Source organism: Chlorocebus sabaeus, chromosome 18 (genome assembly GCF_047675955.1).
Source record: "Chlorocebus sabaeus isolate Y175 chromosome 18, mChlSab1.0.hap1, whole genome shotgun sequence".
NCBI classification, from domain to species: domain Eukaryota; kingdom Metazoa; phylum Chordata; class Mammalia; order Primates; family Cercopithecidae; genus Chlorocebus; species Chlorocebus sabaeus.
In genome coordinates, this window is record NC_132921.1 from 33,792,379 (window position 1) to 33,805,384 (window position 13,006).

Below are 13,006 nucleotides of genomic sequence, written 5' to 3' on the forward strand. Positions count from 1 at the left end.
ACTTCACATGTTGTATAACATCTGAAAAGAGTTGTGTCTTTTTTTTTTTTTTAGTTAGTGATAGCAGGGGAGTTAGTTCAGTATCATTTAATCTATCACGGCCAGAAGCAGAAATCTTATAAAACATTTCAAGTCATTAGTTTTGAGAAATAAAGCTATAATACAGAACCATAGACTCTGTATGACGGTAGAGATATAATCTTGTCCAACACACTTTTTCAGAAGATGAGAAGATACACAAGCTCAAGTGACTTGTAGTAGATTGCACTATGAGTTAGTCGTAGTCTACATCTCAGGTTTTCTCCACTATTCTTTTCCCTATAGTAATCTTATGAAAAATTCTATGTTTGAAACATAATTTTAAACAGTCATTAAAAAAATTTTTAGAACTCTTATGATTTAAACATCCTCCTCACTCATTTTTTCTTACATAAATAGTATTGTTAATCTTGCTGTTAACACAGGCATGAAGGAAGAATCATTTACAAGTATATTTTAGAATAATTGACATGCTGTGGAGCTATATAATTCCACAGAAGACATAGAAAACAGTTTTCTTTAATATAATTGGTTTTTTGTTTGTTTTTCCAGTTTATTTTCTTTGCTGTCTAAAAAACACAACAAAGTTCTGGAACAAGCCACACAGTCCTTGAGAGGTTCGCTGAGTTCTAATGATGTTCCTCTACCAGATTATGTAAGTAGTTACCTTATTTCATCAAAAACTTTTCCTTTCAGCCAGGCACAGTGGCTCATGCCTGTAATCCCAGCACTTTGGGAGGCCAAGGCAGATGGATCACTTGGTCAGGAGTTCAAGACCAGCCTGACCAACGTGGGGAAAACCCATCTCTACTAAAAATGCAAAAACTAGCCAGGTGTGATGGTGCACACCTGTAGTCCCAGCTACTTAGGAGGCTGAGGCAGGAGAATCACTTGAATCCGGGAGGCAGAGGTTGCAGTGAGCTGAGATCATGCGCCTGCACTGTAGCCTGGGTGACACAGTAAGACTCTGCATCTCAAAAAATAAATAAATAAATAAATTCTTTCATTGTAAAATTTATAATAACATTACCCCCTCTCTTCTCAGAATCTTACTGTGCTGAAAATCTTTGATGCCTGAGAAACCTCTAATATGCAAATAAGAGTGATGTCTCAAATCAAGGGAACAAGTTGTAAATGATTGTTAACAAGTGATTGAAGAAAATCAACCCTAAACCAATAATTTGTACATAATTAAGAACCCTTATATCTGAGTTGAGAAACCCACTCAAGCTAATAACACAAAAACAAAAGCAGGGATGATTTTATAGGAAGTATGCAAAGATTCCTCACTGAACTTAAGGGGAGCAAGTACACCTGGATTTCCCAGAGATCTGGAACCTAAAATTGAAAAGCCTTTGGGTCCTGTTTCAAGGGTCATTTTGTTTCTGATCTCTGCTTCCTTTTGATTCTACTTTATTCTGCTGCTGCTTTCTACCATCTGGGTTTATCTGTTTGCTTACTTGGACCTAAAATAGCAACCCCAGCCCTTCCTCTTCTTCCCTCCAACCTATAAGCATGTCCTTGTGAGTGCAGTGCCTTTAGCTGTCTTAAAGTCCTCATTCTCAATTCCTGAGAAAGAGCATCTAATTGGCTGTGCTCTCATCAGTATGTGACTCCAGTCTTATCAGACATGGTCAGAAGAGAGCAGCAGTAACATGTGGCCTTTGTTCCATCCACCTCAATGACGAAGAGCTTATTACCAACTGCTACGGTTGAATGTCCCCTCCAAAACTCATGTTGAAACTTAATCCCCAGCGTGGCAGTATTGAGAAGTGGGACCTTAAATAGGTGATTGGAGCCCTTATAAATGGATTAATGAATTCATGGATCAATGGATTAGTGGGTTAATGGATGAATAGGCTAGCATAGGAAGGGAACTGGGGGCTTTATAAGAAGAGGAAGAGAGAGACTTGAGCTAGCATTTTAGCATACTTAGGCCCCTCACCATGTGATAGATACTCTGCTTCATCTTGGGATGCCACAGAGAGTCCCCACTAGCAAGAAGGTTCTCACCAGATGCATCTCCTTGATCATGGGCTTCCCAGCCTCCGTAACTGTACAAATTCATTTTCTTTATAAATTACCTAGTTTCAGGTATTCTGTTCTAACCAACAGAAAATGCACTAAGACATCACCTGACCTTAGAGGATGCTGAAGGAATAGAATAGAAACAGCATAGGGGTTAGCATAATATAATAATTGGAAAGAGAATGCATTATAAATTTTCTTAAAGTAGTTTCACTACCTGTGACATTTCTTATATTTTGGAACATGGCTTAGATGAAGATGCTAAAAATTATCTTGCCATTAACCACGGGAGAAGTTCGTCAAGTTCTAATAAGGACGGCCCTAAATCTCCAGATAACAACATAGTGGATTGGTATTTAGAAACTTTATTAGAAAACTCTTTAATTCTGAGTTTGCAGTGATGATGCATACCAGACAGCTGTAGAGTTGCCTTGCTTGTCCTGTGTTTTGTTTCATTTCTTTCCTGATATGAGACTGTGGGAACAGCACCCAGTCCAGATATCAGTCAATGATAAATAAAGATAGCTGTGTGCAGCCACAGCCTGACTGGTGCTAGTTTTTTCTCGTGTGTGTGAGTGTGTGAGTGTGTGTGTGTGTTTGTATGTGATGTCACAATCTGTCATCCCCTTAAGGTATTAAGTTTATAATTCCAAAATGTGTCTTTTAAGATTTTCCTGTTAAGTTGAATGTTCTAATTTTTTAATTAGCATAACAGCTCACTTAATTCTACACTTGCCATACCTGTGATAACTGTTTAGAAGCTCCATCCAGGGCCAGGATGGCAATAGGGAATTGTGTTTACCAAAAACTTGAATTTGGGTCATCTGCAAATGTTTTGTTATTTGTAAGCAATTATTATTTGATTTATGTAGTATTCCTGTGCCACTTACTCCACAAAAATGTGTTGAATATGTATAGTTCTGAAGTTCTGATGTTGCCTTCGTAGGATTCTTCTTTAATCAGAGATCTATAAAATTAATATTTGAGGAAATAGGTCATATTTACTGGTATTTGCCAATCATGGGGGTAATAATGCCATGATAGGACAATTTGAATTTGTAACAGTCCTGTATTAGTAGAATTCTGCTACTGAAGTTTACAGATTTTAGAGTCACTGATTGAATATTTTCTAATTGTATAAAATTTTCACTAAGTAAAAATGAATTCTTAAAGCATCTGCTTCCTAGAAACAGTGGGAAAACTCCATTTGGAATCTGTCATTGACAATCCTTTTTTTTTTTTCCTTAATATTTATGTGTATGAGACTTCGTAAATCACAACATTTTTCAAATGGGTTTATGAACTTGAATTTTGCTGCCTTTTTTCAGAGTTAATTGAAGAAAATGGTTAGCACTGATTCAGTAGGAGAGATGACTGTGAATCACTCCTGATAGAGACCTGAACGGTGATTAAACAAACAGCAGTAACCTTAAAAATAAGCACTGTTGTCTGTTCTTTCATGATACCTCAGTGTCTTATTGGTCATTCCCATTGCTCAAAACACTGTTGTATAAGTGATTTAAACGTTTGAAATCATTTTCTCTTTTACATTAGTCATTAACTGAGCAAATGAACATGTTCCTTCCTTTTCTTTCGCAGAATTTTTACTTAAGTACCTTTGCCAGTAACCACATAAAATTCTGAGTCCTGGACTAATGCTTTAAACCACTTGTTGGTAAAAGATGAAAAAGGAAAATGAGAAAGTCTTAATGCAGCAGTGGATTCCTAGATGTGTACTTTCTTTTTTTTTTTTTTTTTTTTTTTGAGACAGAGTCTCGCAATGTGTACTTTCTACACCAAGACTGAGTGAACTATATTAGCAAAGAATTTGAATAAGTACCTAAAAATAAGGACATGTTTTTCTTCTCACTGTAGTACACAGAGTACTTTCAGTCTATCTAGAGAGTTCTAAGTTTATTAAGAAAATGTTTATCCTCATTATACTGTATAATTCACAAGTCAGTTGAGTAACAACATAGAAAGCAAATTGCAAGTTCCAAAAACATCAGTATTAGTACTTTAGTGCAACTATGTTGGTCTGAACATCTCTGGGGAAACCTGAAACCTTCAACTGAGTTCCAGATAATGAGGAAACTGCCCTGGCTATTTAAGGGGAAATAAAACAAAAATTGTACTCAAACCTGTGGGGAGAGAGAAAACCTCTACAGGGGCAATAAGGGCCTTTAAGAAAGCAAGTAAAGTTCCATTGACTTGGCTTTGCTTTGGTGTTTGTATTATCAGGATTACATAAAATTTAATTCAGTGACTAAAGGGGACAGGAGAGAACTGTTAAAGGAGAATCTTTCAACAGATTTTTTTTTAATAAAAATGAACTGAACTTTCAGAGAAGTTTGGTCATATATAACCAAATATGGAACCTGAATATAGAAAATGAAACAAAGATAACAAATGAGTTATGATTGCCTTTTAAACTATAACCATATAAATATTTAAACTATAACCAATGATGAATATTGTTACTGTACCATATAAGCTTTGTTTCCCTAGTTCCTAACAATTTAACTTTTATTCTAGTTGCAACCATAAGGAACCAAATTATATTGTCCTGTGGTCGTCAAATAACTTTGAATATTTCTGTAGGACTGACTCTACCATCTAACTCCAAAATTGTAGAGATGGGTTCTCACTATATTGGCCAGTCTGGTTTTGAACTCCTGGCCTCAAGTGGTTGTCCTGCCTTGTCCTCCCAAGGTGCTAGGATTACAGGCATGAGCCACCATGCCCTACAGATAGTTTGCTTCTAAATTATAACTTTCTAAAAAGCAAAAGCCATCCATTTGAAATTTATTTTCATCAAGTCATGATCGCTTATTATTATCATTCTATATGGAATTTTAAGATACTGTTGACTCTGGAATATATCATTGGCTGACCTTTTGACATCATAGCTTTTATTAATATCTTTTAGACCTTGTTTACAAACTTTTAAATCTGCTTTCAGACATTTAGTTTCTTCAGAAATGTATTATAGGATATTCTGATCTGATTTTCATATGACAAAATTTAAATTCAGAGATTTTTCTATTTCCCACTCCATCCTTTTTAGGTTGTTCTATTATTAAGATTCTATGTTGGTGTTTACTCTTTAACTTAGATCTCAAATTCATTTGATTCAATAGTTGATGGATAACTAATATTGAAGACTATCTTCAGTCGTTTGTTTTGTATAATGCTTGTGCCTTTACTGAGCTGGTGTTAAAATGCCCCTCTGTACACACACATGCACATAAATAATACAAAGATATACATACATAGTATTTGTATGTATTGGTATTAGAGTATTCTTTTTAAAATTTTTATGGGTACATAGTAGATGTATATATTTATGGGATACATGAGATATTTTGATACCCATGTACAATGAGTAATAATATCAGGATGAATGGGGTATCCATTTATCCTTTCTTTGTGTTACAAACAATCCAGTTATGCTCTTTTAGTTATTTCAAAATGTGCAATAAATTACTGTTAGCTGTAATCTAGCTATTATCAAATACTAGATCTTATTCATTCTATCCAACTATATTTTTTTACTCATTAATCATCCCCTCCCTGCCCCAACTACCCTTCTCAGCCTCTGGTAACCATCCTTCTTGTTAAGTGAAACAAGCCAGGCACAGACAGACAAACATCACATGTTCTTATTTATTTGTGAGAGCTAAAAATTAATACAACTGAACTCATGAAGACAGAGAGTAGAATTAGTTCTTGATGGAAATGTCCCTTAAAGATTTTTATGGAAGATTTAAAGGCTGGCATAGGTAATTTAACATTTATATAACATAGGAACAGTTATCTTAGGTATGCTGCCATATCCAAGAAGTTTGAAATGCTGAAATTTGTTACTCTTAAAACAGCTCCTTTTACATGTTGTCACTTTTGTCAATTGCTTTTGGGGGTCAACTTTTCATGCATTTATTCTAGTGATGATAACAGTAATCAGAATATTATTAAACCTTCTGTTTTACATTACTTTATCATGGTGTAAGAGGTAAAAATGAAGAAGGCATAGTACCTACTTACAGGATAGTTAAAACAAATATACAACTAAAATACAATTCAACGTATAACCAATTTTATAAAAGCTACATAACCAAACTTGCGGGATGTCAGAAGAGTGAGAGAGAACAACTTTTAGGAAGAAGGGGAGGTACTGTGGCAGTCTTCATTGAAAGGAGTTGAAGTTTGAGCTGGTTAATATTTTTCGAAGGAGGAATTCAGGCAGGAAAACATTACAAGTGTTATGCTTCTTCAACAAGGGCATGAAAGTGAAAAATGATCGTGCATCATTGTCACTGAGTTGTTTGTATCCAGCACAGTGTCTGGTATATAATAGTTCAATAATTATTCATCACCCCTCACTCATTCTATACACAAGAATTAACTCAAAATGGACCGTAGACCTAAATGTTAGAGCTAACATTATACAGCTTGTAGAAGAAAACACGATTAAACTTTCACGACTTTGGGTTAGGCAAAGACTTCTTAGATGACGCCAAAAACTCAAATGACAAAAGAAAAATAGATAAATTAGACTTCAGCAAAATTTAAAACTTTGTGTTTCACAGGATGCAATTAAGAAAGCGAAAAGACAGTCCACAGAACGGGAGAGGATATTTGCCAATAATCCATCTGATAAGGGACTAGTATCTATAATATATAAGGAGATCAATAATAAAAAGATAAATAGTGGAATTTTAAAATGGGCAAATATTGTATTTTGTGAACTGGTTCTGTGGCTTGTGACCTGTGTGGCATTAAGCATGTCGTTTTGCCTCACTGGGCCTCAATTACATTGTCTGTACTATGATGGCCAGAACCAAGAAGACAGATAATAACGAGGACTGAACACCTGGGGTTCTTGTGAGGATTAAATGAATGAGTCAAGGTAGGATCCTTGGCATGAAGCAAGTGCTTGATAAGGTTAGCTATTGCTGCCCATGTGTGGGAGAGGCAGTCTGGGACCACAAGCGTTAGTTCAGAAGGTGGAACTATCTCTGAGCTCTTTAGTGCAGAAAGAGCTTCCTGCAGGAGGAAGAGTGGTGTGATATTAGATGAAGAGGTAGGGATCACAACAGCCAGGAATTACTAACTACAGGTGAGCAGCAACATCAGGAGGATTTTCTAATCTGTCTGGGAACATCTGGGTAGTTACTCGACATCACAGGGTGTACTTGAACCCCAAAGATGGACTCCCTCTTCCCAGGGTGCTTCCTGACCTTGGAATTGTCAGGGCTTGGTATGTCCAGGAGCCCCAGAAATAAGCCAAACCAGAATGACCACCAAGAACAGAGAAATGGAGGTCATGTTGACAGGCTTCCTGTCAACCAGCTACTTTTCCTGAATGCCAGGCATGTGCCGGGCACCCCACTAGACTTTAGGTGGGGCAGAGACTGGCTGGATGCTCTACAAAACCCATTTCCTCTCCCTGATTACACAGCAAAGCAACATTTTCCAGCTCCCTTGCGTCTAGGAGGGGGGCATATGACTAACTCTAGTCAGCGGAATGTAGGTAGAAATGCTGTCTTCTACATTTTTTTTTTTCCTTTGAGACAGAGTTTTCACTCTGTCGCCCAGGCTAGAGCACAGTGGTACGATCTCAACTCACTGCAGCCTCTGCCTCCCAGGTTCAAGCAATTCTCCTGCCTCAGCCTCCTGAGTAGCTGGGACTATAGGCATGCATCACCTCGCCCCACTACTTGTATTTTTAGTAGAGATGGGGGGTCTCATCATGTTGGCCAGGCTGGTCTTGTACTCCTGACCTCAGGTGATCCACCCACCTTAAACCCCCAAAGTACTGGGATTACAGGCATGAGCCACCACACCGGGCAATTTTTTTTCTTTTTTTTTTTTTTTGGTGGGGGTGGTTTGTGTGTGTCTTCCACACTTCTCTTTTCTCATCATTTGCTAGCTGGTTGCAGGAGATCCAGTGGGAGATTCCAAGGTCCCACAGGAAAACATTTCCTGGATCCCTGGATCCTCTCATGGAAGGCCAACTGAGCACCCTGTTGGACTGTGATGCAAGTTAGCAATAAAATTTTTACTGCATTTTTTAAATGGGAAAAGTCTTAATAGACGTTTTTCCAAAGAAGGTATAAAAAGTGGTTGATTAGTACATCAAAAGATACTGAACATCATTGGCTATTAAGGAAATGCAGATCAAAACTATGAGATACCACTTCACACATCTATTTTGATAGCCAGAATAAAAACGCAGATAATAACAAGTGTTGGTGAAGAGTGGAGAAATTAGAACCCTCATGTACTGATCATGGGAATGTTAAATGGTGCAGCCATTTTAATTCATCAGTAATTAAACACAGTTGTCATATGATGGAGAAATTTCATTTCTGGGTTTACATACAAATGAATTGAAAACATATGTCCACCTGAAAGTGTGAATGTTCATAGAACCATTATTTGCAATAGCCAAAAATGGAAACAACTGACATGTCCATCAGCAGACAAAGGAATAAAAAAATGTGGTGTATCCATAACATGTGAGATACCACGTGAGATACTACTAACCCTTCTCAGTACATCATACAATAAAAAGGAATTAAATACTAATACATTCTTCATCATGGATGAACCTTGAAAACATTATGTTAAGTGAAAGAAGCCAGTAACAAGGCCACTTATTGTTTGATCCCATGTATGTGGAATGTCCAGAATAGTCAAATCTTATAGAGGTAGATAGTAGATGCCTTAGGGCTGGAGTGTGAAGCAGAATGGGGTGTGACTACTAATGGGCACAGAGTTTATTTTGGGAGGTGATGAAATGTTTTAAAAGTAGGCTGTGGTGATGTTTGCACAACTCTGTGAATATACCAAAAACCGTTCAATCATACTTTAGATTGGTGAAGTATATGGTATATGAATTGTATCCTGATGAAGCCTTTGAAAAAAAAAGTAGTGCTTTGAGCACTGGGGGAAAAAGAGAGCTATTTGTTGGGTGTGTGTACTAGCAGATAAAGATCAGCAAGGCTAGCATTATGGCACAAAGGAGAATGTAGGAAAATAAATTTTATACTTTGAAATAATATTTTAAGGAGGCAAAATATGTTTGAGTGATTTGACTTTAGAAACGTAAAAGTCAGCTAGATATGCAGTTCCACACAGGTGTGCATATTCTTCAGCCTTGTTTAAGAACCAGAAATGGAAATAAGCAAAATATTCATCAATAGGGACTTATTAAAGTGTAAATTCATCCAGTGCAGTATTCTACAGCTATTTTTTAAATGAAGTCAGTCTATATTGGTTTATATGAAAAGATATCCATGATATGTAAACCAGTAAGAAAAATACTTTATAGCATATAGGTTATACATACATGTATGCTTGTAAATATGCATTAAATTTTTCAATAATGCACAAGAAACAAATAATGGTTACTTCTGGGGAGTCAGACTGAAGGATCTCAAAAAAAAAGAATAACAAAGAATAACATACTTTTTACTTTATATTCTTCTTTGTAGGTGTAGATCTTGAATTTCTGTCAAGTGTACCTGCAACTTGCTTTCTCTCCCTCCATTCCTCCATTAAGATAATGTTAGACTTACAGAAATGTTTTAAAGAATTTCCGGTTGGGCGCGGTGGCTCACGCCTGTAATCCCAGCACTTTGGGAGGCCGAGGTGGGTGGATCACCTGAGGTCAGGAGTTTGAGATCAGCCTGACCAACGTGGTGAAACCCCTTCTCTACTAAAAATACAAAAATTAGCCGAGTGTGGTGGTGCACGACTGTAATTCCAGCTACTCGGGAGGCTGAGACAGGAGAATTGCTTGAACCCAGAAGGCAGAGGTTGCAGTTAGCTGATATTGCGCCATTGCACTCCAGTCTGGGTGACAAAAGCGAAACATCTGTCTCAAAAAAAAAAAGAATTTTTATATATACTTCACCCAGTTCTCCCTTTTGCTAATATCTTACATGATCATGTAACATTTATCAAAATTAAGGAATTAACATGGTACATTACTGTTAACTTTAATAACAATCTCATTCAGATTTTACAGTTTTAACATTATTGCCTATTCTTTTCTGGGACCCAACCCAGGATCCCGTATTAAATTTCCTTGTCATGTCTCCTAAGTCTTTCTTGTCTTTCGTGACCTCAACACTTCTAAAGACTACTAGTCAGTTATTTTGTGGAATATCCCCCAGTTTGGATTTGGCTGGTGTTTTCTCATGATTAGATTGAGGTTATGCGTTATTGACAAGGATTGGGAAGAGGTGAGCCCTTCTCAGTGCATCATACCAGGAAATACATGATATTGATATGTATTACTGGTGAGGTTTACCATGACCATTTTGCTAAGGTGAGGTATGCCAGGGTTTTTTACTGTAAATTTGTTATTTTTCTGTTTGTAATGACTATATATTTTGGGGAGATACTTTAAGACTATGCCAATATCCTGTTTCTGCTTACAAATTTTCCTACAAATTTTGGAATCCATTGATGGATCTTGCCTGCAGCATATATCACTGATTTATTAGTGATTTTCTATTTTTCTCATTCTTTCTGCCATTATTAATAGAATTCTACAAGGAAGAGTTGTCACTTCTCCCTAGTGTATTTACTTATTCAATTATTTATTTCTATCAGTTTGGACACATGGATCCTTGTTTTATTCTGTGTGTTATAACCAATACTGTTATTATTCTGTTGCTCATGTTGTCCCAGCTTTGGCCATTGGGAGCTCTTTCATGTTGAGTCCTCTGCCTTCTCAGTTTACTCTTATCCTCTTTTGAGACCCTCAACATGCTCCAGTTCATCGTGTATTTTCTCTGCCTCAGCCCTGGAATCAACCAGTTCTCCAGGAGGATCATGAAATTTGGGTCAAGATCTTTATATTTACTTTCATGTTAAAGAAACTGTGTAAAACAGTTAGAGCCAAACCTTGTGAATAAGATTGGTGAACATCCCTAGCACAACTGCTTTGAACTTAAATAGATTTCAAGCCCCATATTGATTAGGTCTCAGTAAGTTTCTTCTTTAGTGCAATCAATTTTTCCCAGGTTTATGAGTCATAATAAATAAAAAAATTATTTATTTTGGAGTGTATGACATGATTTGCTGTATGTATACATTGTGAAATAATTACCACAATTAAGTCAATTAACACATCCATCACCTCACATAGTTACCATTTTGTGTGATGAGAACACTTATGATCTACTCTCTTAGTAAATATCACATGTACAATACAGTATTATTAACGTCAGTCACCATGCTATACACAGGGTCCACAGAACTTACTCATCTTATATAACTGAAAGTTTGTACCTTGTGACCAATATCTCCTTTCCCCCACCCCCTGGCAACCACTGTTCTACTCTGATTCTATGATTTTGACTTTTTTAGATTTCACATCTAAGTGAGATCATATAGTATTTCCCTTTTTGTCTCCGTCTCATTTACTTAGCATAATGTTCTCCAGGTTTATCTATGTTGTTGCAAATGATAGGATCTCCTTGTTTGTGGCTAAACGATATTCCATTGTGGATATGCACCACATTTTCTTTCACCATGTATCTGTCAGCGAGCACTCAGGTTGTCTTCATATCTTAGCTGTAGTTAATAATGCTGAAATGAATATGGGAGTGCAAATACAGATACCTCATTTCCTTTGGGTATATACCCAGAAGTGGAATTGCTGGATCATATGGTCGTTCTATTTTTAATTATTTGAGGAACCTCCTGCTGCTTTTCATAATGGCTGTACCAATACAATTGATTTTAAATTTAAGCAAAGTCTCTAGCGAGTAAGCAAACTCCTCATCCCCCGACCCTACCACTTTTTCCTCATTAAAAACCAGACCTGACTTTGACATAATAAGACCAATTTTCATGCTTGTGTTCTAACTTGGCAAGGACCTGAGAGTTCCAAAAATGTGATTCTAAGGACAGTATTAAGTTGGAGGGTTCCCCTCTTTTTTTAAAACAAAAACAAAACATTCCTTCATTGTTAAACTGAAGGATGGAAGGAAACACTATGCCTTTTCTTACTCCTGAAGAGGAAGATTGTTCTGTCCCTTCTTATGGAATATGGCAGAATATTCTTTTTAAGGACTTTTTAAAAAAATTATCATTAAAAATACTTAAATAACTTTTATGTTCCTTCCTCTCTCTGGCTTATAAAAAGAAATAGGATGTGTTTGCATTGAAATCTGGCAATGATTAATTGACTTTCTAAGGGAAGTTTAAAGAATACAGAAAAAAACAACCCATGCATATTCAGTAGTAATGTGTGATAGATTTCTGAAAAGCAGTGATCACAGTTTCTTTCCCCCTCTTTCCATTCTAGTGAAAAAGTTTTTACTTCCTGTTGCATAGAGCTAATATAAAAACACCTTTTCCTGAAATATTTTTAAATTTCCTTTTACTTATTTGAGAAATCTTTAATTCTGTTTGCTCACATCTTGATTGTTTTTCATTCTGTTTCTCCCTTTCTGCCTGTTCATAGTTTCTAATAGGAAGAAAAGAAGTCTCCTATTTGGAATTTTCTTTGATTTATCCTTGATTTACATGGCAAATAGAAAGCAGCTGTCTATTTAAGCATCTAATTCTTGAAACCATAGTCCCCTCAAGCGTCATCTGGAAATAATGTAGCTTATAAAACAAAGCTAAGAAGAAAAGGCAATGTTTGTTTTATGTGGGATGAATGATTTCTGTTGGGGTCCTTTAATTCGGCTATTATGAGGGTTATTAAAAAGCAGTATTACAAAAGAGGTTTAAATGAAAAGAATTTTTTAAGCTGGTATCTTATTATTACAGTTGATTATAGTCAAAGCTACAAATGTTTTGTAAATGGCACTTTATTTGAGTTTCTCTAAATAAGACCCCCAAAACCAGTAATTTTATTCATTGTATGAGTGGAAATTCAGCCTTTTCCTTGGTTGATTTAATTTCTGAAAAC

General features: G+C 36.3%; 1 protein-coding gene across 6 annotated transcripts in view; it reads left to right on the plus strand.

Moving 5' to 3' along the window:
- Positions 1-13,006, plus strand: part of DYM (dymeclin) — a 398,885-nt gene that overhangs the window by 275,783 nt on the left and 110,096 nt on the right. For all 6 annotated transcript variants that reach the window (XM_007974061.3, XM_007974066.3, XM_007974065.3 and 3 more), the window contains exon 14: positions 592-694. In XM_007974061.3, coding sequence (XP_007972252.1) covers positions 592-694 — 103 coding nt within the window. The remainder of the gene's footprint in view (positions 1-591; positions 695-13,006) is intronic.